This window comes from Meles meles, chromosome 14 (assembly GCF_922984935.1).
Source record: "Meles meles chromosome 14, mMelMel3.1 paternal haplotype, whole genome shotgun sequence".
In the NCBI taxonomy this organism is placed as follows: domain Eukaryota; kingdom Metazoa; phylum Chordata; class Mammalia; order Carnivora; family Mustelidae; genus Meles; species Meles meles.
Window position 1 is genome coordinate 14,311,862 of NC_060079.1, and position 25,968 is coordinate 14,337,829.

The 25,968-nt window shown below is 42.4% G+C and overlaps 1 protein-coding gene across 8 annotated transcripts in view; it reads left to right on the plus strand.

Annotated features, from left to right (window-relative positions):
• Positions 1-25,968, plus strand: part of FRY (FRY microtubule binding protein) — a 444,482-nt gene that overhangs the window by 397,184 nt on the left and 21,330 nt on the right. For 6 of the 8 annotated variants that reach the window (XM_045978039.1, XM_045978033.1, XM_045978035.1 and 3 more), the window contains 9 exons: positions 2,061-2,231; positions 5,059-5,067; positions 8,410-8,610; positions 9,168-9,329; positions 12,270-12,436; positions 14,440-14,629; positions 19,650-19,799; positions 20,768-20,866; positions 24,550-24,633. In XM_045978039.1, the coding sequence (XP_045833995.1) occupies positions 2,061-2,231; positions 5,059-5,067; positions 8,410-8,610; positions 9,168-9,329; positions 12,270-12,436; positions 14,440-14,629; positions 19,650-19,799; positions 20,768-20,866; positions 24,550-24,633 (1,233 nt within the window). The remainder of the gene's footprint in view (positions 1-2,060; positions 2,232-5,058; positions 5,068-8,409; positions 8,611-9,167; positions 9,330-12,269; positions 12,437-14,439; positions 14,630-19,649; positions 19,800-20,767; positions 20,867-24,549; positions 24,634-25,968) is intronic. The other 2 variants (XM_045978034.1, XM_045978037.1) reach the window with 1 other exon arrangement.

Here is a 25,968-nt window from a genome sequence, read left to right on the forward strand (position 1 = left end):
GGTTTCACTGGGCATTTCTTTTTTTTTTAAGATTTTGTTTATTTATTCGACAGACAGATCACAAGTAGGCAGAGAGGCAGGCAGAGAGAGAGGAAGCAGGCTCCCCGCTGAGCAGAGAGCCCAATGCGGGGCTCGATTCCAGGACCCTGGGATCACGACCTGAGCTGAAGGCAGAGGCTTAACCCACTGAGCCACCCAGGCGCCCCTCACTGGGCATTTTTATCTCATCCATATCTCAGCATCTTTGTTATCAACAAAAAAATAAATAGCAAACTAAATAATGTCCCAAATAAAGTAAGAATGAGCAAATGGTTGCTCGGGGAAGCTGTCTTTTCAATCTCAGAATGTGTCTGTTAGTGTAGTTCCCGAGCAGGTGAAATGTTAGAAACGCATACATCCTCGCGCAGGCGCAGATTGGTGTCTTCTTATCCAGAGAAATGTGCACAGCCAGCCGGCAGCTAAGCTCGGCTTCCGCTAAGTCACCTTTCTCGTGTTATTCATCAGTGGGCTTGTGGCTTGGCTCCAGTGACATTACCGAGAGCAGAGGGGTCGAGGCAATGGCGGCAGGGGCAGGTGGAGGGAGAAGAAAAGAGCACTTGGCCTCTGTAGGGCAGCCCTCCAGCGAGGGCCATTGCCTACTGCCCTTCGGGCTGGCACGTCCTCCTCAGATCTAAACTGCCTGCTTCTGTGCTGAGGCTCTTCTAGGTACAGCTGTTTGCCTGGAGCAGGACGGGAGACACGGCACTGACTGGGAAAAGAGCCTTTGATGGAGGGAATCCAATTTCGAGCCCCATCTCTCACGAACTAGATGCCTGGCCCTCAGTGCTATTGATCCCAGAGACCCAGTCGCCATCCCCGTGCAAAGTGTGTGTCGTGGGCCATTTTATGAGAACATAGTGCCAACCACGGGATTGTTCTCAAACACTGTGGGGGAGAAGAAAGTACATTTAAAATCTATTCTTTTTTCTTTTGAGAGACCTTGTTATATTAAATTCTTATAGATGATTTATCTGCTTTTCAAGGAAGACTAGACATTATAATGGTTTAAAAAAATCATATTGAGGGGTACCTGGGTGGCTCAGTCAGTTCGTTGAGAGTCTGACTCTTGATTTCGGCTTAGACCGTGATCTCCGGGTCATGAAATTGAGCCCTGCCTCAGGCTTCTGGCTCACTAGAGTCTACTTGAGGATTCTGAATCTCCTTCTCCCACTGCCCCTCCCCCTGCTCACACTCTAGAAATAAAATCTTTTAAAAGTCATATTGATCACTTTATTTAATATCAATCCATTTTCAGGAGAGACTGGATAGCAAAACAATGAGGTTCATTTGCAGTTTCTTATTTCTATAAAGTTCTAGTAAAATGTACTGGTGGAAAGAACCTAAACACTGAAGATAGTTTTAAAATATTAACATACAAAAGCTCTTAATAGGAAAAAAATTTTTGTTCTTTTTATATCAGCAGGAAAGGAATTTAGGTATAAATTACGAGCATGGCTGCTCAGCTACCCGTCTGTAATTCAGATGAGCAAGGAAAGTACTTTTTGGCTTCTGTTTCTTGTTCTTTATCAGTTCCCGGTTTATCTCTGAAAGGGTTAAATCCTTAGCTCTCACAGGTCATTCTACAAGAACATATCTTGGTATCAGTAATCCTTAAAATATCATGTGCTCGTATGTTTGTAAAGTGTATGTGTTTGCGTACAATTCCTAACCTCAGTTTAGAAACAATGGAAAATTTCTTGGCTGCCCTAATTGTGAACACACACTCAGAGATCACACGCGTGCACACACACACACACACAGGTGGGATCCAGTCTTCATCCACTACAAAACACCAGTGTGACTTGAGTATTTTCCTCTTGCATGAACTTGCGTCTTCGCAATGAGTTTAATCTGAAGGCACCTGTCCAACATAAATAATGAAAGAACATTCTAAAAATACCCACTGAAGGAATTAGGTGTGTACTGGGGATAGAGGGCCCTGAAGAGCCAATTACGGGTTTTGTAGCACAAACAGCCGAAGGGAGAACAGTCTCTCAGGAGAGGACGCTTGTGATTCGCAGGTGATTTTTTCGTCGTGCGGGGATCTGGACCTGCTGGAGCACCAGACGAGCCTGGTGTCTTCGGAGGACGGCGCCCGCGAGCAGGAGAACATGGATGACACGAACAGCGAGCAGCAGTTTAGGGTGTTTAGGGACTTTGATTTCCTGGATGTGGAGCTGGAGGATGGAGAGGTACGGTATATTCTCTGTAAGGAATAACCCACTCCGCTTTTCCTTGACTAACGGAAACAGTTTCTTTTTACCCGCTAAATAACGAGGTTGTATGAGCGAGTCCTTAATGGGAAAGCTGTAAACTTTATTCTGAATCAGCTTATTCAAAGGACAGCAGCTTAACTTTGGCAAGAAAGTTACCACACCCTTCCTGTCTGAGTCCACGGGGTAAGCTGCCAAGTTATTTCTAAATGGCGAAGAGCTGACGTTTAATGATCACACAAAGACTGTGTGTGTGCAGTCCAAAGGTGAACTTAAAAAAAAAAAAAGAAAGAAAGACAAGAAATCACAAAAACATTCAAGTTCTGAGCCCGTTCGCTGGTACCTGGGTAAAAGATGCTAAGCATCTAATTATTTTTAAAGTGAAATTACTCTAATTCGATCGCATCAAAGCTTGCCTGCTCCAACAGGAGATGGGAGCCTGAGGGCTCCAGAGTCTCTGTGATGTTTGATGAAATCATTACAACTTGAAACAAGATAGAAGGCGCGTGAGAGCTCTGCTCTAGGTCGGTAGCTAGCGTTCCCGACACCTGGAGCAGCTGAATTCATGTCTCAACCAGCAAATGCAGATTCGGGATTTGAATAATTATGGTAATAGGATGCTTTCAGTTATGAATCATGATTTTTGAAAACTAGGATTGGAAGAAGGGATGGGGCATCATTCTGACCCTCTCATTTCCAGCTGGGGCTAGTCTCGGCCTCATGGAGGAAAACAAAATTGACTGATGGGAGACTAGCGTATGTAATACGCCTAGTATTGAGCCGGCTCACCGGGTTCCTTAACACACTGGAGTTCATGTTTAGCTAAGTGCACTGATTTTCTCAGAAAGAGAAAGGGCTTTCTGCCAGTCTTTCAGTTAAAGTAGAGGCCCATATTCAGAGTTTATCAGATCCTCTGATGGGCATCTCCTGACTTAACTATGAACTTGTAGGAAATGGTGCTTCCATTAGCTGCTTACCTTCCCTAAAAGGACATGATTGTGGACCAGTCCTCTTACACTGCAGTCAGGCCAAGGAGCTATCCGCTTTTGTTCCTCCCATCCATGGCTTACCTTGGATGTCTGGGGAGAATTATGTCCTCAGAATGAAGAATGTTTTCTTTACCTGTTCTTTCTCCAAAAAACAAGTTTAGCAGACCCAGTCCTTAAGACATCTTTAAAACAAGTGTCAGCTTTTCACCTTGAATTAGTAAAAAGTATTGCAGAGTTTTCTGACTGTTAATGAGTAATAGAGAAATCAATCACTAAGTGGGGTGAGGATTGTTTTTAAAAGTCTAAACCAAAATACAACCCTTTAGAATACTTCCAAAATGTCGCTGGGGTAGAGCTACGTGGAGTATCAGAAGATTAGCTCCCTGATCTGGGCCGCTGACCTAATCTTTGTTCTTTGGCCAGAATTCAAGCTTAGGTATCCTCTTTACTCTGGAAGTTAAAGAAAGGAGGGAAAACTTAATGAAGACAGGGAGGTGCCACTTTCCAGTCTCAGCCAAAAGGGAAAAAAAAAAAAGTGTTCTGGGACATGACCTTGCAGGAGTGATATAGAGGAATCAAACACAATTTCAGAAAAACTAAAAACTTTCATTTCTGTCAAAACAAAAGAAGACAAATTTGAGGTGCCTCTCAACTTAAAAATAAATATTATGCTAATGTTTTTCAGGAACAATAAATAATGATACTTGCCCTTCCTTCTAGTGTTCTATTAACCTAGCAGATGAGAACTTCCAAAATCATACTGATCATTTTATCTCATGTGATTAAGATTTTATAAGAAACCCAAGAGTGTGAGGGTATATATTCCATCCAAGTAGAAGAAACTATCTGAGAATGTTTTGCTCCTTCTCAATAAGATTATAATAAGGGATTCCAGCAAGTTTACGGAGTGCTGGAGTAAAAGTGCTCGAGCTTTGGTCAGGCAGGTCCAACTTGGAATTTCGGCTCTCCCACTCATGTAGCTTTATGCCCTGAAACGTGGATGCCATCTCTCATGACTTCCTCATCTACTAGATGGGTATGCTAATACCTGCTTGTCAAGTTGATGCAGGGAGTAAGATAACCTCTACGGAGTGTCAGGCACGTAGCAAGCATTCCTTTGTTCTGTCGTTAGTGAATAATTCCAGCATAGTCTCATCTGAGGAGTCAAGCTTACCTGGCATCTATTATCAAAAAAGAAAGACAAGTTTTTTGTTTTGTTTTATGTCTCTTCCTTTTCATTAAATAGTCTCAGAATGTATTGGCTCCTATCTGTAAGTTCACCTTGGGATTTTTCTGAATATTTAAAAGGTACCATGTCCTTGCTATTAATTGCACATCAGCAGTGAACATATCCTAACCACAAACATTTCCGTCTTGGAAGGTAGATCGGGGGATGCCACCTTTATTCCCCGACTTGATGGCCCTCGTTCCTTTTCTCACATCATTTAACAATTTTCTCACAAATAAAAATTTAAGCATCCGTGGCCCCCTCTAAAAAAAAGTGTTGAAGAGCAGAAGTTGCTAGTCACCAAAGTGGCAAGCTATTCCGGAAATTGTATTTGTGATTTATTACCCCGGCTACAACATCCACCCCTAAAATGGTTGGAACTTCCTGGTGTTTGATACGGATTTCTCTCTCTGGAGAGAGAAACATACCTTTTTTTTTTTTTTTTTTTGAAGTCACAGCTACTGAAGCCTATATTGTTGGCCCTGTTTATTGCTATTGTGTTAAAACTAAGATGAATGCACTTGAGTATCTTTAATCATTTTAAATAGACCTCTCATTTGTTTTTCTGTCCATTTACTCTGCTACCAAGGAACTTCAGGTAAGATGACAGCTATCTTTAATTCAGATATGCTAAGTAGATGTTTTGCATCATTGCAGACTTATAACAACATAATTGCTTTTTTCCTCCCTTCTAGCATATGTATGCCTGTTTGCGCGCATATTTACATTGAGGTGTGTGTGATACGAAGATTTTTCTTTGTTGCTCCAGTATGGAAATATTTTTCTAAACCATAAACACAAATATTTTCTAAGCTAGAAACACTATAGTTTTAAAACCTTGAGATGCCTAGTCTAGAAGCTGCAGAAGTATATCTCTTGAGCGAAAGTGAGGTTTTAAATATGAAAATCTCTGGACGTTTTATGATTTCTGAGAAAGCATCTGTCCAACTGGATTGGTTCCATGGTTCAGTTCTCTTACAAAAAGTGAAGTCAGCGGGCTGCAGCTAACAGGATTCCACCAGCACTTCCAGTCAGATCCTTTCCAGGCATGAGATGCCTGGAAATGCACTCTCCAGTGCATTTAGATGCCTTTCCAGGCACTCTGTCTGTATGGTGACTATATAAAGTTTCATCCAAATGAGAACCATTTCTCAAGGAACAGGGGGTGCTAATAATAACCGCACGTAGACAACAGTCATCAGCCAGGACCGCTGGGGGCAAACCGACCTATGGGCACCCTACTGTCCTTGTGTCATGCCAGACTGACTCTGAGAAGGTGTACACATGAGGAAATATATTTTGACCATGCTTCACCTACATTCTTTCAACAATAAACCTTACTTGACAGAGTTCCAGGATAAAAAAAAAATCATTTCAAAGAATATTATTTCTGACACTTCTAGAATGTTCATCATGAATACGTTCTCATCTCAGTATAAATTCTGAGGAGTTATTTAAGTTTGATAACTGACAGACGCAGATTGTCTTGGGTAATTAGCCCTGTCCTGAATTTCTCACACATAGAAAATCTGACATAAGCAGTAGAACACTGTTTGGACTTTTGACCACGTAGGTTGACTTTTAATAACCACACACATGAACTTGAGCTAAACTATAGCACTATTGACTTTTTTTTTTAAGTTCCATCTTTATTATTGAGGCATCATTAACATATATAACATTATATTACATTGAGGGGCACAATATAATGATTTTATAGTATATTGGGAAATGATGGCCACAATAAATCTAGTTATCATCTCACCACACAAAGTCACAATTTTTTTCTTATGATGAGAATTTATTTTATAATTGGAAGTTGGTGAGCACTATTGACTTTCAATAAGCCCATACTTGACCTTGACCTAGACTGTAGCACTATTGCCTTTTTAATAATCACACACTTGACCTCGAGCTAGACTACAGATACCCATACTGTAGATGCACTATTGCATCTCAATTCTTCAACCACTACCAGGGAAGCAGTTTCAACACATTCACCTCTAATGGAGCTACTGCATCTTCTAGAAAGACACTCAGATATTCCTCCTGCAAGAACACCCTTCCCTTCCCCTAGTTCTCATGCCTGGTGCATTCAGGTCTTCACCAGAGGTGCAGTCGTATCAGTAGGAACAGCGATCCATGCCCAGGGTAGCATTCCCTCACCCGAGACATCTGTATTTTTCTGTAAGCTCATGGTTCTTCTCGGGTTCAGTGTGCGAGACGTCCAGAATTGTTGCCTAAGATAGTTCATCCAACCCATTCACTGATGTGGTGCAAGAGAATCAGCTTGAGGAATTAGGTTTCATATTCATATTTGTATATTTCTCCCAGTAATTTGCACCTTTCTCTCCTTTTTCTCTAAATTCTTATTCTTTTCATCTTTTAATTTCTTCACACCTCGCATTTTATTTTTCTTTCCAGAACTCTTGCCTCTTCCACATTTTTCTTTCAGTTTTTCACTGATATAGCTATTTTAAAATCCCAACACAACAGTTAATCTTTTCTATTAGGAAAAAAATTATTTGGTGACAATTTATCATAGCAGATACAGATAAAGATATAGATACAGATGAAACAACAGAAGCAGCTACTCTTCATAATCAAACAGTCCTAAGAATAATCCTAAACATCATGTATACGGATAAATCATGATAATTTTTGTATCAGATCCAGAATGGGTTTGGGATTCTTACCTATTTATTGCCTTCTACCACAAATAGCCAAAAAATGATTTCAGAAAAGTTAAAGCATCTGTTACATGAGAGATCTATGAGGATGGCAAGCTTTGCTCCATTAGGGTCCAGAAGAAATAGATCCTTAACCCAAAGGAAGATTAATAAATTTAAAGCTTATACTTTTAATAGTGATTTTACATCTCTCATATTATATGATTATGCTACTCACTGAGCTCCCACCAGAAAAAGTTGCTTTATTTCAGCAAACCATCAGACAGTATTTCAAATGACTTCTAAATGAAAAGATTCTAGGCTAGATTTCATTCAGTTATATATTTACATAGCTTAAAACTGGGTTTTCAAGGGACCGGGGAAGACTTCTCTTCCCTTATTCCTGTTTTAACAGAGAAAAAAATAAAACCCAAATTACTTTCCAGGGAAGATTTTTGTGTCGGACAAATATGCTTATTTAATATCAAATGCTCTGTAAAGAAAGTCCAGGATGCGAGAAGCTCTAATGCCTGCATTGCCGCTTAGCGCAGGTCTTGGAAATGAAAAGGTAGAATTCAGCATTAGCGCTCGGTACCAGGTGAATCATCTCAGGTCCAGGAAAGCAACGATCCTCTATGTTGGGACAATTATTTAAAGATGAACCTAAAGCAAAAGTTAAGCCACGCTGCTCTGGCCTTTGCATAGTGCATGAGCCGTCAGACTTCACTCTGCTGCTCTCAAATATTCTTTTAACTCTGCATTTGATCTGCGAGAACTGCCGTAGCAGGAACAAGCTGGAATGTTTACCTAATACTCTTCTACTTAATACCCAGAGGATGTGGAATGTGCTACAGCATAGCTCCTACTTTTTCTCCTTCCGAAAACAGTACTAAATGGGCCAGGGAGGGGCCACACCTCTTTGGAGGTTGTTTTAATAGAAATGGTCTCTTTCTTACTGATTTTCGGACACCTAGATCATTATAGAGTTGACCAAAGTCACCTTTAAAAAAAAAACAACAACAGGATATTACCCACCAGGCCCAAGAGAAGTGTGTAATCACTTCTACCTGTAATTCTGTATGCATTGAGGTGAACATCGTATGCTTTACTGCCTTTCACATCACGTAAACAAAATGTTTGGTACCAAAGTAGACGAGAGCTTGGGAGTTCACCATGAAAGCCTTTACTTCTAAGCTCTGACTAATTGAGTGTGTGACGGTGTGAGTGCGGGAAGATTCTGGCATAAAACCCAGCCGATGGTGTGATTTCAGGGTGAGAGCATGGACAATTTCAACTGGGGAGTGCGCAGGCGTTCTCTGGACAGTCTGGACAAGTGTGATATGCAGCTCCTGGAGGAGCGCCAACTTTCGGGAAGGTCGCCCAGCCTAAATAAAATGAACCACGAGGACTCCGATGAATCCTCCGAAGAGGAGGACCTCACAACCAGCCAGATCCTGGAGCACTCCGACCTAGTGAGTAGGCCTACCTTCCCACCCTGGGAAACGGGAGACTTATTTTTGTAATGGAGGCAGGAGCGTGGTTTCCAGGTGCTGCTAAAGAAACTTGGCACAGCTGTTAAACTCAACACCCCAAAATGTCAGGGGGTGTCTGACTGATGGTAATAACCAGCCTCTTGTCTACAGGTGGCAAACAGACGCAAATACTGGGGTGTTTGTTAGAAGCCTTGAACACCATCAGATCTGTTAAGGCCTTTGCTTTTTCTCAAATATGTTTACGAGGCTGGACTCTTTTTAAAAATGCATGAGACATCTGGAGTTTTTAGGAAATATAATGGACATTTGTTTGAGGTTAACTGCAAATATGAGTGTTTGTGTTTTAAGAGTTCTGTGCCCTAATGCCCTACACCAGCAGCTGGGTTTAAGTTCCAACAGTAGTGAGACAGGCACGTTGAATAACATTTGTCACCCCAGAACGAGTTCGCACAATGGTTTGTATTCTTACATAAAGGATCATTTGCGCTTTTAAAGCAACTCCACACTGCGTTTTATTTGCTTTGCTCTCTCTGCAGATCATGACTCGCTCCCCTTCTGAGGAGACGAATCCCATGGAATCACTCAGCACAGCCTGTGATATGACCCCTGCGGACCCTCATTCCTTTAACACCAGAATGGCTGGCTTCGAGGCGTCTTTGTCCGATATGAATAATCTGCAGATTTCTGAGGGCTCCAAGGTGAAGAGATTTGGGCAATCATGATTGTAGTGTTCTTAAAGAAAAAGTACTTCCAATTTTCTGAGAAGTCTTTGGGGGCTCCTAAGTGGAGGGACTTGATCTTTTTTCTTTCTGACTTTTTTGAAGTAATTGAATTTGTGCATGGGAGCCTATGTTTGGAAGTTGTTTTACCCTGCCAAATGAGCCGCCATCTTCTTGTTCCTTGAAAGAAATTCACTTTGAGGTTTCATTCAAATGAGACCTTTTGCATTTTCCACATAACAGGAATCCTGCTGATTAATGATAAATTAATCAGTGTATGTCTGAGCGTATGGATAATTTCAACTGAAATATGACTTGGAAACTGCTGTTCTTCATCGTGACTTTTACAAAACAATATGCTAAGTGAGGTGTGGGTGTCTGTATGTACTTGGGGAAATTTTTTCCTATGTAGGAACCAGTTACACAATTTGTACATTGATTCCACTCTGGCATTTTGGCATACTATTGGAATTTTCAGTGTTAATCACAATATTATGCCAGATTTAAACAAAATTGTGCTAGCCAGACTGAGGAGAAAAGTAAGTAACAGATAAAATTTTCTTATTTAAAAAGTCAGGTCTTTAAAAATCTAACAGTTAAAATGATTGATTAAATTACATTTAAAGTTAATTTTATCAAAATTTCCCTAAGATATCCTAATCATAAAACGATCCGCACTGTGTTCACATAAGTGCCCACATATATGCCCCTTAGTACAGAATTGTATTTTCTTATATTGCAATTACAAAATAACCTACTGTTGGTAGTAGGTGTCCCTTATCCTGAGTTTGCTATGGTAGTATAAGTTTGAAAGAGAAAGTTATAAAATGATTTTTAAAATGTATAGAAGTATATTCTTTCTGATACTTCTAATGGAAAAAAATATATAATACTGGCTATTGTGTATTCTTTTATAGTGCACTTAAAACAGATCTGAGGTCCAGGGAAATCAACATACTTTAAACCAAGAACAACCAATGAAATCGTAATCACTTAAAAACGTTGAAGCTTTAAAAATTATTTCTGAGAGCGCCTCAGTGCAGAAGGACTACAGTCTGGACTCTCAGTCAGCAAAGTCCCTTTTCTTGCCAAAAAAAGATCCAGAAAGGAAACTTGTCTGAGATTAAAATGCCTAAGATTAGTCCTAAGATTAAGAAATTACATTTCATGGGAAGCATATCACAAAATAAGTGTGCACTTATTAGCATTTGCTATTTTCAGTCTTGGAGTAGTCATTTTCTCAACTTTTCCATTCTGATTGCTAAGTTACATAGACTTCTCCTAGAATGCACTACCTGAGTGGTAATGTATTTATGAACTCATGCAGGAATCATCTAATTCAATCAAGGAAAATTTAAGTCTAATTTCTGAAAGGCTCTCTCTGTTTTCCACCCGAGCTGGGTTTCCACAATGTGCGATATAGCTGTGATGTGAGAAAAGGAAAATAAAAGACATTTTTGTGAGAACTCAGCCCTCCCCCAATAGATTCAGTTTATGTACACTAATAACCCAGACCAGTCACCGGCAGCCAGTCTCGTTGGCACCGCTGTAGTTTTAAAAAGCTGGAAAGAGCAGATATGAATAAGCCTTTGGGACTCAGGATTTATGAGCAATTCCTTCAAAGACATGAGGTATCTTGTTTCCCTAACATATCTTTAAACGCCCCTCTTAATTTCTCTATTAATCCTAGATTCAGAATACCAACTGGGTGGCCAGCCAGCAACCCGTGATAATGCTCAAATTCATATATATTTCCTTTTTGCCTGGCTTCGGTTTTGTTTTAAGAAAATGACTCACTGAAACATGTGCGTGTGATGTCTTCCTCTCCTCTTCTGGTCTGTAACCCAGTTGCCTTCCTTCCTCTCCTAAAGAACAGTCAGTTCTCCAGCTGAGTCCCCCTGGCCCGCATTCAAACCCAGCCTCTTTTTCCATCACACTTGCTGCATCTCCCTCCTGCCCCTCACTGATCCCAGCTCTGCCTGACCCAGAGCCCTGCAATACACTGCTCATTCTACGGCACTGTGAGAGCAGCCTCTCCTATCCGTTATCTTTGGGGGGATTCCAAGAGCAAAGCATGTATGTAAATGGGCCTTAGAGGATGGCCGGTATGGAAAGGCCTAGCAACATGGCGGGCTCGGTGAGCAGCCGTGGACCACTCATGCATCCTGCAGGTAGATCTTGAGCATTCACTATAGCAGCCACTGGTGATCTAAATTCCAGTTTCCATAGGTAAAGGAATTCCGTATCAGAGCATTCCCTCTGGGTAAGCTCACTTTAGAAGGCAAGGTTTGTGCAGTGGAAAGAGCTCTGAATCCAAGGGCCCCGATTTATCTACTTGATGTCAGGCAAGTCCCTTCCTCACACATGAGTTTCCGATAAAATGTGAGGGCTGGGGGCACCTAGCTGGCTCAGTTGGTTAAGCGGCTGCCTTCGGCGCAGGTCATGATTCCAGGGTCGTGGGACGAGCCCACCTCGGGCTTCCTGCTCAGCACAGAGCCTATTTCTGTCTCTCTCTGCCTGCCACTCTGCTTACTTGCACTCTCTATCTCTCTGCCAAATAAATAAATAAAATCTTTTAAAATTTTTAAAAAATAAATGTAAGAGCTAGACGAAGGGGTCTCTGTGGTCTTTTCCAAGTTTAGCATTTATACTCCCATGATCATGGGTCAAATAGGGCAATCTACTGAGAGCCTCTTTGGAAACTGTTATAGGCAAGACTGAAAAGAAGGTCAAGAATGAACAGTACTTCGGAGAATTGCCCAGCCCAGTCATACAAAGTGACTGTATTGTAGTCGGAAAATCAATGCCTCTGATTTCTATCACTCTCGGGATTTGTCTCTTTTATTTTTCCTCTAAACAGACTTTCCCAAAGATATTCTTACATGGCTGGGGGATTCTTTCCTCTTTTTCTTCTTCCAGGCTGAAGGTGTCCAGGAGGAGGAGGACACGGCCGTGCAGGAGGACGATCTCTCCAGTTCTGTCAATGAACTCCCAGCAACCTTCGAATGCAGTGGCAGCTTCAGCCTGGACATGACTGAGGCGGAAGAAAAAGGTGACAGAGCCCTGGACCAGTTTACTCTCGCAAGGTAAAGAAGCCCCTGGTGGAAATGAGTTGTGACCGCATACCTGGCACCTGGCACGTTGTATCGCATTCACTGTATGTCAAGTGGAAGGTTACACACTCTTCCTAAAGAAGAGTCGAAATGGACTTCTGACTCTGAAGGCTCTTAGAGCTGGTCAGAGTCCTCCAGTCTCAGTGTAGGGCCTGGTGCGGAACTCAGAGGGGTCCTCAGGTGGTGACTCCTAAAAGCCATAGAGTAACTCAAAAGCCAAAGAGGGCCTGGGGACATGGTCTAAGCTTTGCAAGCTTTGAAGATAAGCAAAACTGGCAAACCTTGGAAATTCTTTCCACTTTGAGTTAAAAGACAAGAACAAGAGGCTCTTTGTAAGTTAAATACTTACTCTTTTTTAAAGTGGGAGGCTTTCAGCCTAGTGGCTGATGTTTCTGAGACGAGTGAGACAGAGAGAACAGGACCAGACAAAAATAGAGAGGAATAGATAAAAACACTAACGCAGGGGCGCAAGGGTGGCTCAGTCGGTTGAGCATCCCACTCTTGATCTCAGCTCAGGCCTTGATCTCAGGGTCACGAGTTCAAGGCCCGCATTGGGCTCCATGCTGGGCATGGAGCCTACTTTAAAAAAAAAAAAAAAAGCCACTGCGGTGTCTAGAAAAAGAATCACAAGTGATAAGGCTAGAGATTTACTTCTGAAGAAGAGGATTTTGAGTCAAAATCCTAAAATCTCTCTTCTGAATGTGGAAAAGAACTAAGTAGCCTTTTTTAAAATTTTTTACATTTTTTACAATGTATTTTTATCCCCAGGGGTACAGGTCTGTGAATCGCCATGTTTACACACTTCACAGCACTCACGATAGCACATACCCTCCCCAGTGTCCAAAACCCCACTCCCCCTCTCCCAACCCCCCCTTCCCCCAGCAACCCTCAGTTTGTTTTGTGAGATTAAGAGTCACTTATGGTTTGTCTCCCTCCCAATCCCATCTTGTTTCATTTATTCTTCTCCTATCCCCCTAACCCCCCATGTTGCATCTCCACGACCTCATATCAGGGAGATCATATGATAGTTGTCTTTCTCCGATTGACTTATTTCACTAAGCATGATACCCTCTAGTTCCATCCACGTCGTCGCAAAGGGCAAGATTTCATTTCTTTTGATGGCTGCATAGTATTCCATTGTGTATATATCCCACATCGTCGTTATCCATTCATCTGTTGTTGGGCATCTAGGTTCTTTCCATAGTCTGGCTATTGTAGACATTGCTGCTATAAACATTCGGGTGCACGTGCCCCTTCGGATCACTACGTTTATATCTTTGGGGTAAATACCCTGTAGTGCAATTGCTGGGTCATAAGGTAGTTCTATTTTCAACATTTTGAGGAACCTCCATGCTGAAGAACTACGGAGCTTTTGATAAGGCTAGACAAATACCCTCTTGTGGTGAGAATTATCTGTCCTTGGAAGGAAAAGCTAACGGTAATAGAACCTAGAGAAGACCTTGACCTTTCACCTGTGTTCATTCTCTTTCCTTTCTTCCTCTCTCAGTATCTCACACCTTGTCTTTCTATCCTTCCATTACCCTTTTCTACTCCACCCACCCCTCCTGGGCACTCATGCATGTGCAGCCATTAATACTCATCCCCCACAAAGGACAAGTGAAAAGATTCCAAATTTTGTTCTCATGGTTCACAATGAAAAGTGAAAAGGCGCGAAAGAGGCAAAAGTAATGTTTATCTGTCTGGGGACCAGCCGCTGGGAAAGCGAGACTGTTTGCTGTTGGAGGCTCCAGGGGCAGGACCCCACTCGCTATAAAGGAAGTCAGAAGGGGAGGAAACCCAGCAATTCTGGAGGTGAAGGTTCTCTTTCCTAAGATTCAGAAGAGACTGTCGAAGATGGGGGAAGCAGAGCGGGGTCCCCGCAGCCACCTCGAAGGGAGGCGCGGACAGGACTGCGGACGGGGCTGGGGAAGCAGGAGGACGGCACCGGGTGACTGGGTTGTTTTCATCTTTCCCAGCTTTGGAGAAGGTGACAGGGGCGTCTCCCCCCCGCCCTCGCCCTTCTTCTCGGCCATCCTTGCTGCCTTCCAGCCGGCGGCCTGCGACGACGCAGAGGAAGCCTGGCGCAGCCACATCAACCAGCTCATGTGCGACTCGGACGGCTCCTGCGCGGTGTACACATTTCATGTGTTCTCCTCCTTGTTTAAGGTACGGGGCTCGCGTTCGGAGGACTGCTCGCAGGCGGCAGGGGAGGGGCGGTGGTCTCCTGCTGGGTTCGTACTGTTTTCTGCTCCAGGAGCCCCTCGGTTGCGTCTGACTCCAGCCTTTCTTCTGTCTAACCCTAATCTGCTCAGCCTCCACGAGCTAGGATTGCAGAGCCTTGCCCCCGGAGGACGTAGTATCCGTGCTGGACTGTTAGCTCTTGCCGTTCCGGCTTTTTTGTAGATGTCATCCATCCCAGATGTCATCCATCCCAGATGTCATCCGTGACACCAGAACCAGCCAGTGGTCTCTTCTGCCATGCCTAGCCTCATCCCGTCTTCCTCTTAGACGCTTCTTCTGTCTCTCCCTTTTTTACATTATTCGTGTTTAGCCTTTCATTATCTTTTATCTCTTTTCCCCCGCATGAATTCCTTAAACGTGTTGTAGATGCTTCTGAACACAAGGGCGGTCATACTTTGCTTCTCCTGCGTGAACCACAGCCTGCTAGTTGGTCCATACAGAGTCTGCGCAGTTGGAAACAGGCCCCTTCCTCCACGCCCATGCAGTAGCGAGCGTGGCCAGCAGAGGGCAGGCTGGCTCCCAGTCCCCCTGCCAGGCTCCCATGGCATCTTGCCCCTGGCTCAATGTAGCAATCTCTGTGTGGACACCTTCAGATTTCACTTGTTTATCCCCAAGCACACTTATAACAATGACTGAACCAAAGAGATGGGGGGAACTCCACTTCTGAGGGGTGCTGGAAGGTTTATTTTGATGCCTGCCTGTCTGTTGGTGTGCAAATTCCTATTAGCTCCTCTATGTATCTTGCTCTGAACTTTTACTCCAAATTTCATCAAATGATGGCGGAGGTAGGAGGCAGCAAAAGAAGAGAAACAGCTTGTTATGAAGAAACCCCAAAGGTCTTCCATCAGCCCTGGAGTTAACTGGCCCTGTGTGCCGTATATGAAAGCGAGCCTAAGAAAGTAGCAGGGCTGGGACTTATACTCAGGATGAGAAAAGATGAAGTTATAGATGAAAATTGGCTGACATGGAAACATAGTTACCATAGAGTTTAAGAGAAAACTTGTTTTAAAAAGCCAGTGTGTACAGTATTCCTTTTTTTTAATATTCAGAAACTAGTGAAGATTATATACTAACAATTCACTGTAGTTTACTCACAGTGATGAGATTATGAGTGTCTTTTTTTCCCCCCTCCTTCTTTTTACTTTCTTTCAAGTTCCTGTTTTCCTATAATAAAGGTGCCTTTCTTTCAGCATTTTTTCAAAACTTGTATTTGATAACTCACAAAACAGAATTGCCACTAATAATATACGGGAAACATGGGAAGGGACAATGTAGTTGCAGCCTCCGGTAGACATGAGTGATGGGGAAATGAATGGACAGACAAGAGCAGAACCCCCTTACATGGTTTTATGGGTTGAGTTGAGTATATACGAGAGGTGGACCGTAACTTGGTTGGCCTGAGGGGTGGGCCCACTCATCGATTACCTTCAAGAACAGCCATGGCAGAAGGGAAACGCAGGAAAATCAGAAATTCTATTAAAAGTGGGATCATCTGCTTAAAAAAGTTTCCAACTCAGGAATCCACGACTTAGTTTCTATAAAAGAAAGTCTGTTTTTGAGCTTGGTGGCCCTTCTTATGACCCATTTTTTTGGAGGATTATATACCAATGGTACTAAAAGCTATGGTTTCTCATGTTGAGTGTTATTGTGCTCTCTCTCAAGTTTTCAGTTTACTTTCTGGGAAATCTTTTAGAAAGTTGATGGGACAAACTAAAGTTGTGTCTGAGATTAATTGAGATTAACTGGAGGGGCTTGAGAGAGAAAACAATTGTTTGTCGAGAGATAAGAACTCCTAAAACACTCTAACATTGAGCCAGATTGAAATGTTAAACCATGAGAGAATTATCATTTGAGGCAAATTTATTTGTTAAAGATTTAGGAATAAAGTAATTTATTTTTAATATTGTTCTGAAGTCTATTTAAAGTAATGGTTAATCGTTAATAATTTAAGTTTGGCTGTTCTGGTATTTTTTTCTTCCTACAGTCACTAGCCTATCTGTGCTCAATTTTCTCATCCTGATCAGTATTTTTCCCTCTACCTAGAATGGCCCTGTCCTCTTGGTCCTCAATATTCCCAATAACATGCAAACCCCTGGGGCTCACTTCAGTGAATGAAGCCTTCCCTTCTTTCTCCCTCTCTGTCACCTGGGATCCCAAGCACATTGTGGTTACATCTGTCATGCCTGTCACATTCTGTGAGAATTACTCATTGTCTCTTTGCCCCAGAGAGGGCAAGCAATGGTGTCTTAGAGCTGGCACAGTTGCTAACGCGCAGTAGGTGCTCAGTGAACACAGGACGAATGAATGGGAATGTTTTTCAGCAGAAATAGTAAACGGACATCTGAAGTGGTGACAGCAGACTGGCAGGTTGTCCCATGAGCTGCGAGGTGGGGGTGGGCCCCTGTGTAAGGGCACTTTGGGGTCTGGACTTTTTTTTTTCCGTTCATGTATTAGGTTAATCCCTATGGAGCTTACCTGTGGTAATAATCATACAATTATATACCTCCTATTTCAGTTTTTCATATTATATTTAGCCTTGGGGCACCTGGGTGGCTCAGTAAGTTAACTCTGACTTTAGCCCGCATCAGGATCTCAGGGTCCTGGGATTATGCTCCCTCACCAAATCCGGCTCCGTGCTCGGTGGAGAGTCGCTTCTCCCTCTCCCTCTGGCCCACCCCCAACTCGTGCACATGTGTGCTCTCTCTCTCTCTCCAATAAATAAATTCTTTTAAAAATATATTTTTAAGACTCTGAAAAACAACCAGAGGGTTATGAAGGGGTGGCGGGAGGGGGTGGGGTGGGGTGGGAGGTTGAGGAACCAGGTGGTGGGTAATAGGGAGGGCACGTACTGCATGGAGCACTGGGTGTGATGCCAAAACAATGAACACTGTTATGCTGTAAATAAGCAAATAAAAATAAATAAATTAATTAAAAATATATATATATATTACATTTAGAATTTTTTCAACTGTTATCAAATGCTATGTGATTGAGAGAAATATGAGTCACAAAATAGGTATTAATAAAATATCCTGGAAATGAAATACATTTCAGACATGTACTCTATTAAGCTGTTGCCATGTCTCCCACCCTGTCTGCTGTTTTCTCACATTTTCCTGTGAATCTGAAGGCCACATTTCCCTGTATTTAGCTGGATTTGGGAGGAGTAGAAAGAAGGTAATTGCCAAAATAATTTGGTTTTAAGAATGAGGAACTGATTTCTAGTGGTCCAGCGTGGCCATCTTTCCAAGTATCTCAGTCATCATTTGTCCTTCCCACTGCTCCTGGGTTAGGAAGCCACCATTGTATCACTCAGTGCCTCCAAATTATATGATGTGTTTATATGGAAGTCAAGTGAGGACAAAACTGAGTGTATATCGGGGCGCCTGGGTGGCTCAGGAGGTTAGGCTTCTGCCTTCGGCTCGGGTCAGGATCTCAGGGTCCTGGGATCGAGCCCCGCATCAGGCTCTCTGCTCAGCAGGGAGCCTGCTTCCCTCTCTCTCTCTCTGCCTGCCTCTCTGCCTACTTGTGATCTCTGTCTCTCTGTCAAATAAATAAAATAAAATATTAAAATAAATTTTTTTAAAAAACTGAGTGTATATCCCTTCAGTATCACCTGCCTTTATAAGAGGCTCTGAAGGTCCCCAACAGATGATTTCCCAGACCTCACCTTATCCTTAGGTCAAATGGAAAGAACCCCAAACTCTTTGGGGATCTGAATCTTACTCCCGGCTCTGCCACTCAACTAGGTGTATGATGCTAGACATGGTATTTCTTGCCTTGCTGCTCTAACATTCGGTCAAGTTTTTTTTTTTTTCTTCCATTTTTTTCTAACTTCACATAAAACTAACTTAAGAGCATAAAGACATATGTATGCTCTGCATTAAGCCAAAATTCTCATGTATATGAAATAAAAACTCATTAATGTGCAACATGATTGGCGTTGCTCTAATATGAAGCATAGAGAATCAGCCTGCTGTTGTTTGGGGACACCCACTTTCCTCACAACAGGGCAGAGGGGATTTCTCCTGGATTCAATTCCACAGCTCAGAAGGTATGACATCTCTTTGAGGAAAGCCAATGCCTAGGACTAGAATTTTTTTTTATTATTATTTTTTTGTTGTTGTTAAATGTTGTGTTCTTTTTGTTAAAGATACTGTGTGTTGGAAGCTTAACAGCTAGAACGTGTTCCCATTTTGGCAGTGACACCAGCACCATGACTCAGGTTCTTCCTAATTCTGGTTTTGTCCTCAGGCAGGACAGGAGAAACTAGCTCTTTGGGAAGCTTTGTTGATTTGTGGAAGGAATTTGAGCTCTGGAGTCAGGCTCACCCTTCCTCTGTGACTTACTAATTGCATGACCTTCGGCAAGTCAGGTCTTAACCTTGACTTCTCCCCAGCTGTGAGGATTAGTGAGTCGCCGTAAGCAACATTATGGGACTTAGAGACCCTAGAGCAGACGCGCTCTCAGAGGGAGATATTATTCCAGACCCACAAGCGTTTGCTTCCACTTTTCAGAGGCTCAAATGGCACTATTTTGATGCTCTTTCTCAGGAAGCTGTGATCTCAGGGAACAGAAAAGCGTTACATCTCACGACCTTTTCTAACTTGCACACATTGACGTAATCTGGGTAATTTCTCACTAATCTGACAAACAAGTGAGGAGGACTCAAGTTGCTGACCAGCACTAACGACCATCAAAAAGAAAAGATTTATTTGATTTATTTTTTTGAAAGATTATAGAGGCATCCACACTCTGGGAAATGACACTTTAAGAAGAAATTTTGTCCACACTGGGTCTTATTACTTAAGACCAGCATTCAACCTACTCCCTGTCTCCCCCACCTCTACCTCATTTAATATTTCTATAAAGATTAAAAAATGGGTTTTTCTAGTACATAAGTTAAAACTTGCCCTTTACAAATGGTAATTATTCTGCCTTTCAGAATATTCAGAAAAGGTTCTGCTTCCTAACCTGTGACGCGGCCAGTTACCTTGGAGACAATCTCCGGGGCATCGGGTCCAAGTTTGTCCGCTCTTCTCAGATGCTCACCTCCTGCTCTGAATGCCCGACACTCTTTGTGGACGCTGAGACTGTGAGTACCCCAGTTTCTGGTGGCAAATGGCTGGCCCAGATTACTAAGGGGTGGAACTTCCAGGAAGCGTGCTTGTGTTGTGGTTTGTCTGAAAGATACTGTCAGTGTTTGCAAGCAGCGCCGTGTTGTGACATAACCCCCAGAGGCCAAAGTCTGCATAGTAACGATTGTACATTACCAGCCAAGTCCAAGTCATTTCAGAGAATTGGGAGAAAAATCTACCTCGGTGTTCCCTGTGTCCTTGCACCTCTCTCCAATAACTCTGGCTTTGACAGCCATGAATAGGTGAGCAAATTCCCAGGGCTGCCCTAGCCGGCCCCACAATGCCAGGTTACCCAGCCAGGTGGGGATCCAGAAACACTATGTCCTCGTTTGCTCCCTCCCAAGTCTCAGATAGAGACTGATCGCCCCCTGGAGGGATTCATCGGGCCTGGACTGCAAGTGATGAGTATGAGGGTTGGTTAAAGCATCCTCTGGCTGACTGCTAAATCATGACTTCCTAAATAAAACTCTAAGCCTGCCTGATGGGTGATCTCTTTGAGGGTTCACGCCCCCATGCGTATCACACAACCATCTCATAGGCTGAGTAATTACTCAGTTTAGAACCAACGCAAATGTGCTTTGATTTCAAAAGTCTCTGAAGAATTAGTCTTTCCAGGAACTTGGTGGTTAGCTACCTTGCAGCAGGGAGTGCAGTAAGAGAACCCATTCTATCTTAAATGATTTAAAGTTCAGATTAATGAAAAAATCACTTCAAAAGTCTGCTTGGGTCTGTCTTCACACACAGTTCAGTCGCCACCGCAGCTGATTGTGGAGGAAAGTTAGAGATCGCACCGCTTGCTAAAAATGGAGCCACTGGTCCCGCTTTACATTAGTTCTAAATATACTTCTCTCTTCTAGCTCTGTAGCCATGCCTCGTCTAGTTATCACTCTGGTTGTTGTAACACAAATGATTTTCTTGTCTTTAGCTCCTGTCTTGTGGACTTCTGGACAAGCTCAAGTTCAGTGTTTTAGAACTGCAAGAGTATCTGGATACCTACAACAACAGAAAAGAAGCCACTCTCTCAGTAAGTTTTTGTGTTTCTGCGCATATACATTCAATTAAATCAAATGAACCCTACCACTATGAGCCCTGGGGAGGAGTTGTGATTAATCTAAGACAGGATCTTTGGAAGAAGACAGACCTCATCTCTTCCTCGGTTAGGGACTACAACTCCAGTCAACAGTATGGATGAAACAAAAATGATGTCTACAAATGAGAAGTTTTCAACTTTCATTTTTAGCCCCATAATTTCTCTACCCAGAAACTGGGAAACATGGGTATTTGCTTGACATGTCTCCTTGTCGATGTCATTAACTTTTCTCAGAGATTTAATAAAATTGTTAATTACTTCCTTCCAGCGTTTGCCTCACTTGAAACTGGATGGGGTGGATCTCAGCTCTCTCCTCTTAACTACCCTCAGTAGCTGCCTCTCCTGGCCTTGACTCCTGCTCTTTACTCTCTTTCCTTTGTAGATCCAGACTGTAAATGTTAGAGACAAAAGTGATCCAGAAACCAGGCATGCAGACCCCCTGATTTCTGACAAGTAATTATGTGTAGTATCTGTGGGACACTTCTTATAATATGCCAGACACTATAGAAAAAGCCTGAATTTTGAAATCACATGGACATAGGTTCAAATCACAGCTCAGCTACTTAAGGGTTAGTGAATGTGGGTAGGTCACTTAACCTCCTCACCGCAGATTTGTCATCTGTAAGATGGTGAAAATAATTAATTTGCAGGATTGTTGTAAGGATAAAATAATATAGTCATAGCATGTATCCTTTCCTGTGTCCTTTCTATGTGTCCAACAACATGATAGGAGTTAGATCACTTAAATTAAATCATGGAATGCTCACAACTACCCTGGAATTGCTATTATTGTCCTCGTTAGCTAGGAGGTGGAAAGTTGGTATTGAAACCCAGGTCTATGGGATCCAAAAGTCCATACTCTCAAACACAACACAGTATTGCCTTTAAAAATAGAAATAACCTATGTAAACTGCCCATCACAGTGCTTCATACACAGAAAACATTCATTATAAAGTTACTTGTTTTTGTTTGTTGTTTTTGTTATTGATGTCTTCATCATCTACCCAAGGGTGAGAGTTCTAACATTCTACTGTAACAATTTCCATTGTCTTCTATGTTGTGGCTTTATTGGTCATGGCTTTCCAGCTTCTTCATCATCAGTTCATAAAAATAATCCTTCCAGGGGCACCTGGGTGGCTCAGTGGGTTAAGCTGCTGCCTTCGGCTCAGGTCATGATCTCAGGGTCCTGGGATCAAGTCCCGCATCGGGCTCTCTGCTCAGCAGGGAGCCTGCTTCCCTCTCTCTGCCTGCCTCTCTATCTACTTGTGATCTCTCTCTGTCAAATAAATAAATAAAATCTTTAAAAAAAAATAATCCTTCCATTCTTCTTGGTGAACAAACCACTCTTTTGATGTCAGATATGAATTTCAGTTCTTCACAGCTTATTGTTTTGTGCCTGGGGGTTCCTTGTCATATCTGTATTAGTTAGTATCTGTATTAGTTACTATCCCAAATACTGAAGGATGGCAGAATCTCTGAGTAGCTGAGCTGTTATTTTAATAGCCTTTCTTTTTTTTTTATTTGTTTATTTTCAGCGTAACAGTGTTCATTGTTTTTGCACCACACCCAGTGCTCCATGCAGTACGTGCCCTCCCTATTACCCACCTTCTGGTTCTTCAACCTCCCACCCCCGCCGCCCCTTCAAAACCCTCTGGTTGTTTTTCAGAGTCCATAGTCTCTCATGGTTCATCTCCCCTTCCAGTTTCCCTCAACTCTCTTCTCCTCTCCATCTCCCCATGTCCTCCATGTTCTTTGTTATGCTCCACAAATAAGTGAGACCATATGATACTTGACTCTCTCTGCTTGACTTATTTCGCTCAGCATAATTCTTCCAGTCCCGTCCATGCTGCTACAAAAGTTGGGTATTCATCCTTTCTGATGGAGGCATAATACTCCATTGTGTATATGGACCACATCTTCCTTATCCATTCATCCGTTGAAGGGCATCTTGGTTCTTTCCACAGTTTGGTGACTGTGGCCATTGCTGCAATAAACATTGGGGTACAGATGGCCCTTCTTTTCACTACATCTGTATCTTTGGGGTAAATACCCAGCAGTGCAATTGCAGGGTCATAGGGAAGCTCTATTCTTATTTTCTTGAGGAATCTCCACACTGTTCTCCAAAGTGGCTGCACCAACTGGCATTCCCACCAACAGTGTAAGAGGGTTTCCCTTTCTCCACATCCTCTCCAACACTTTGTTTCCTGTCTTGCTAATTTTGGCCATTCTAACTGGTGTCAGGTGGTATCTCAATGTAGTTTTAATTTGAATCTCCTTGATGGCTAGTGATGATGAACATTTTTTCATGTGTCTGATAGCCATTTGTATGTCTTCATTGCAGAAGTGTCTGTTCATATCTTCTACCCATTTTTTGATATGATTATCTGTTTTGTGTGTGTTGAGTTTGAAGAGTTCTTTATAGATCCTAGATATCAACCTTTTGTCTGTACTGTCATTTACAAATATCTTCTCCCATTTCGTGGGTTGCCTTTTTGTTTTGTTGATGTTTCCTTTGCTGTGCAGAAGCTTATGATCTTGATGAAGTCCCAAAAGTTCATTTTCACTTTTGTTTCCTTTGCCTTTGGAGACATATCTTGAAAGAAGTTGCTGTGGCTGATATCGAAGAGGTTACTGCCTATGTTCTTCTCTAGGATTCTGATGGATTCCTGTCTCACGTTGAGGTCTTTCATCCATTTCGAGTTTATCTTTGTGTATGGTGTAAGAGATGGTCGAGTTTCATTCTTCTACATATCACTGTCCAGTTTTCCCAGCACCATTTATTGAAGAGACTGTCTTTTTCCATTGTATATTTTTTCCTGTTTTGTCGAAGATTATTTGACCATAGAGTTGAGGGTCCATATCTGGGCTCTCCACTCTGTTCCATTGGTCTGTGTGTCTGTTTTTATGCCAGTACCATGCTGTCTTGATAGCCTTTCTGACATTGAAGTAGACCTGCCCCCACAGCAGCCACCCAACATCACAGAGAGGCAGGTGGGCCATGAGTCCAGTTGCATGGTCCAGAATCTGCCAGGCTGTGAGGAATGGTTGGTATTATCTCCAAATCTCAATCACAAGAAAGGTTTCTAACTGTATATGATATTTTTAAGTTTATACATAAAATAGGATTGGTCTGGTGAAACCATCCTCCAGAAATGTTATATCACAATGATGAAATTACATATTTAAATGAGTATCACAAGGGGACTGGGTGGCTTAGTCAGTTACGTGGCTGCCTTTGGCTCAGGTCATGATCTCGTCCTGGGATCAAGTCCCACTCGGGCCCCCTGCTCAGCCAGATGTCTGCTTCTCCCTTTCCATCTGCCCTGCTCATGCTCTCTCTCTCAGTCTCTCTCTCTCTCCCCTTCAAATAAGTAAACAAAATCTTTTAAAAATATGAAAATTTAAAAATGAGCATCACCAAACCCACATGAATAGATATTTTAATCTCAAATCGTTCATCTTTAACCAGAAAAAAATAATTTCAAAAAGGCATTCCAGAAAAATTTTATATTACTATGATTAGATGCTTCATCATTTATCCCTGACAGGACTGATGATAAAAATGTTCTCAGAACCTCACTGATTTTACCTATGTCTGCATCTCTTCCTGACAACAGTGGCTTGCAAATTGTAAGGCAACATTTGCAGGAGGATCAAGAGACGGAGTAATTACCTGTCAGCCAGGTGACTCGGAAGAAAAGGTAATGAAAACCTGTTAGAATTTATCTTTTCTGTGCTCTGATGGTGTGTGTTGATTTTGATCCACCCGAGAAGCATAGAGCATGAGAAAGGAAGGTGCACAAATGGGTCACCCCATTACATTCACAAGAAGCCTATTGGCTATTGTAAGATTGAATGTTGTTCAAACCACGCATGACTGTGTGTTGATGGGGTTTGTGGGGAGGGGAGTCTTATTTTTGGAAAAGCAGAGGTATAAAAATCATCTTTTTGCTGGCCATCATTTAACTATACTAATCATTTCCTAATAAATCTGCTCTTCCTTTAGAATATAAAACCAAGTTTCATTCATTCTTCACCAAATCACTTAGTTTGTCAGTGAAGGAAATCTTTGTTGACCTTTCAGCAATCACTCTATGACAGATGTCTTTTTCCCCTTTAGAATTGTTTTAATATACACCTCAGACCAGCTGACTTATAAATGTGTGCTGTATTGTCAGGGCAGTGGGGCAGAAGACTGTGAATGGATTAAAATAATTTATTCTGCAATTATGTACTAGGTGCTTCCTATGTGGTCCACGTGGTGGATATGATAATGAACAACAGACAAGCATGCACCCTTGTGGAGCTTCCAATCTTGTCAGGGACACAGACATTAATCAAAAAATCATATAGGTGCAAATAGCAATAAGTGGTATTAAGGAAAGAACCTTAAACTATGCAAGAAGTTAACAAAGGACCCTGATCAAATGTGGGGGGCAGTTCTGAGAAGCCTTCTTCATGGAAGTACCATCTCAGTGGAGATCCTAAATAGGAGCAGAGCAGAGGTAGCCAAGTGAAGGGGAGTGAGTAGAGAGCCTGTGCAAATGTCCCGAGGCCAGAAGGGGATGTGACCATTTGCGAGAAATGAAGAGAGCCTGTGTGGCTGCAAGTGTAGAAAGCAACTTGGAGAAAAGTTTGAGACGAGTCTAGGGAAGCTGGCAGAAGCCAGACCATGTGGGGCTTTGGTGTTTATCTTCACAGAAATGGCAGGCAATTGAAATGTGTTAATGCATGGGTAGGATTAGAATCAGGCTCTTGCATTCTACTCTGGAAACAGAATGAAGTGCCCCGCAGTGGATTAGGGAAGGCAAGTGAGGAGGCTGCTGCCAGATCAGGCAGGGGTGCTACCTTGCAATTACATCACCACTACCGAAAAATAGCATTTTGGATTGTGCACCCTTCAGAGGATGAGAAACCATCTTCCTGTGTTAGACACAGTGCTTTGCTAACGTGTAAAAACAAAAAAACAAAACAAAACAAAAAAATGAGGGGTAAAAATTTTCAACAGAATACCAGTGGTTGGATTCAATCTGGTC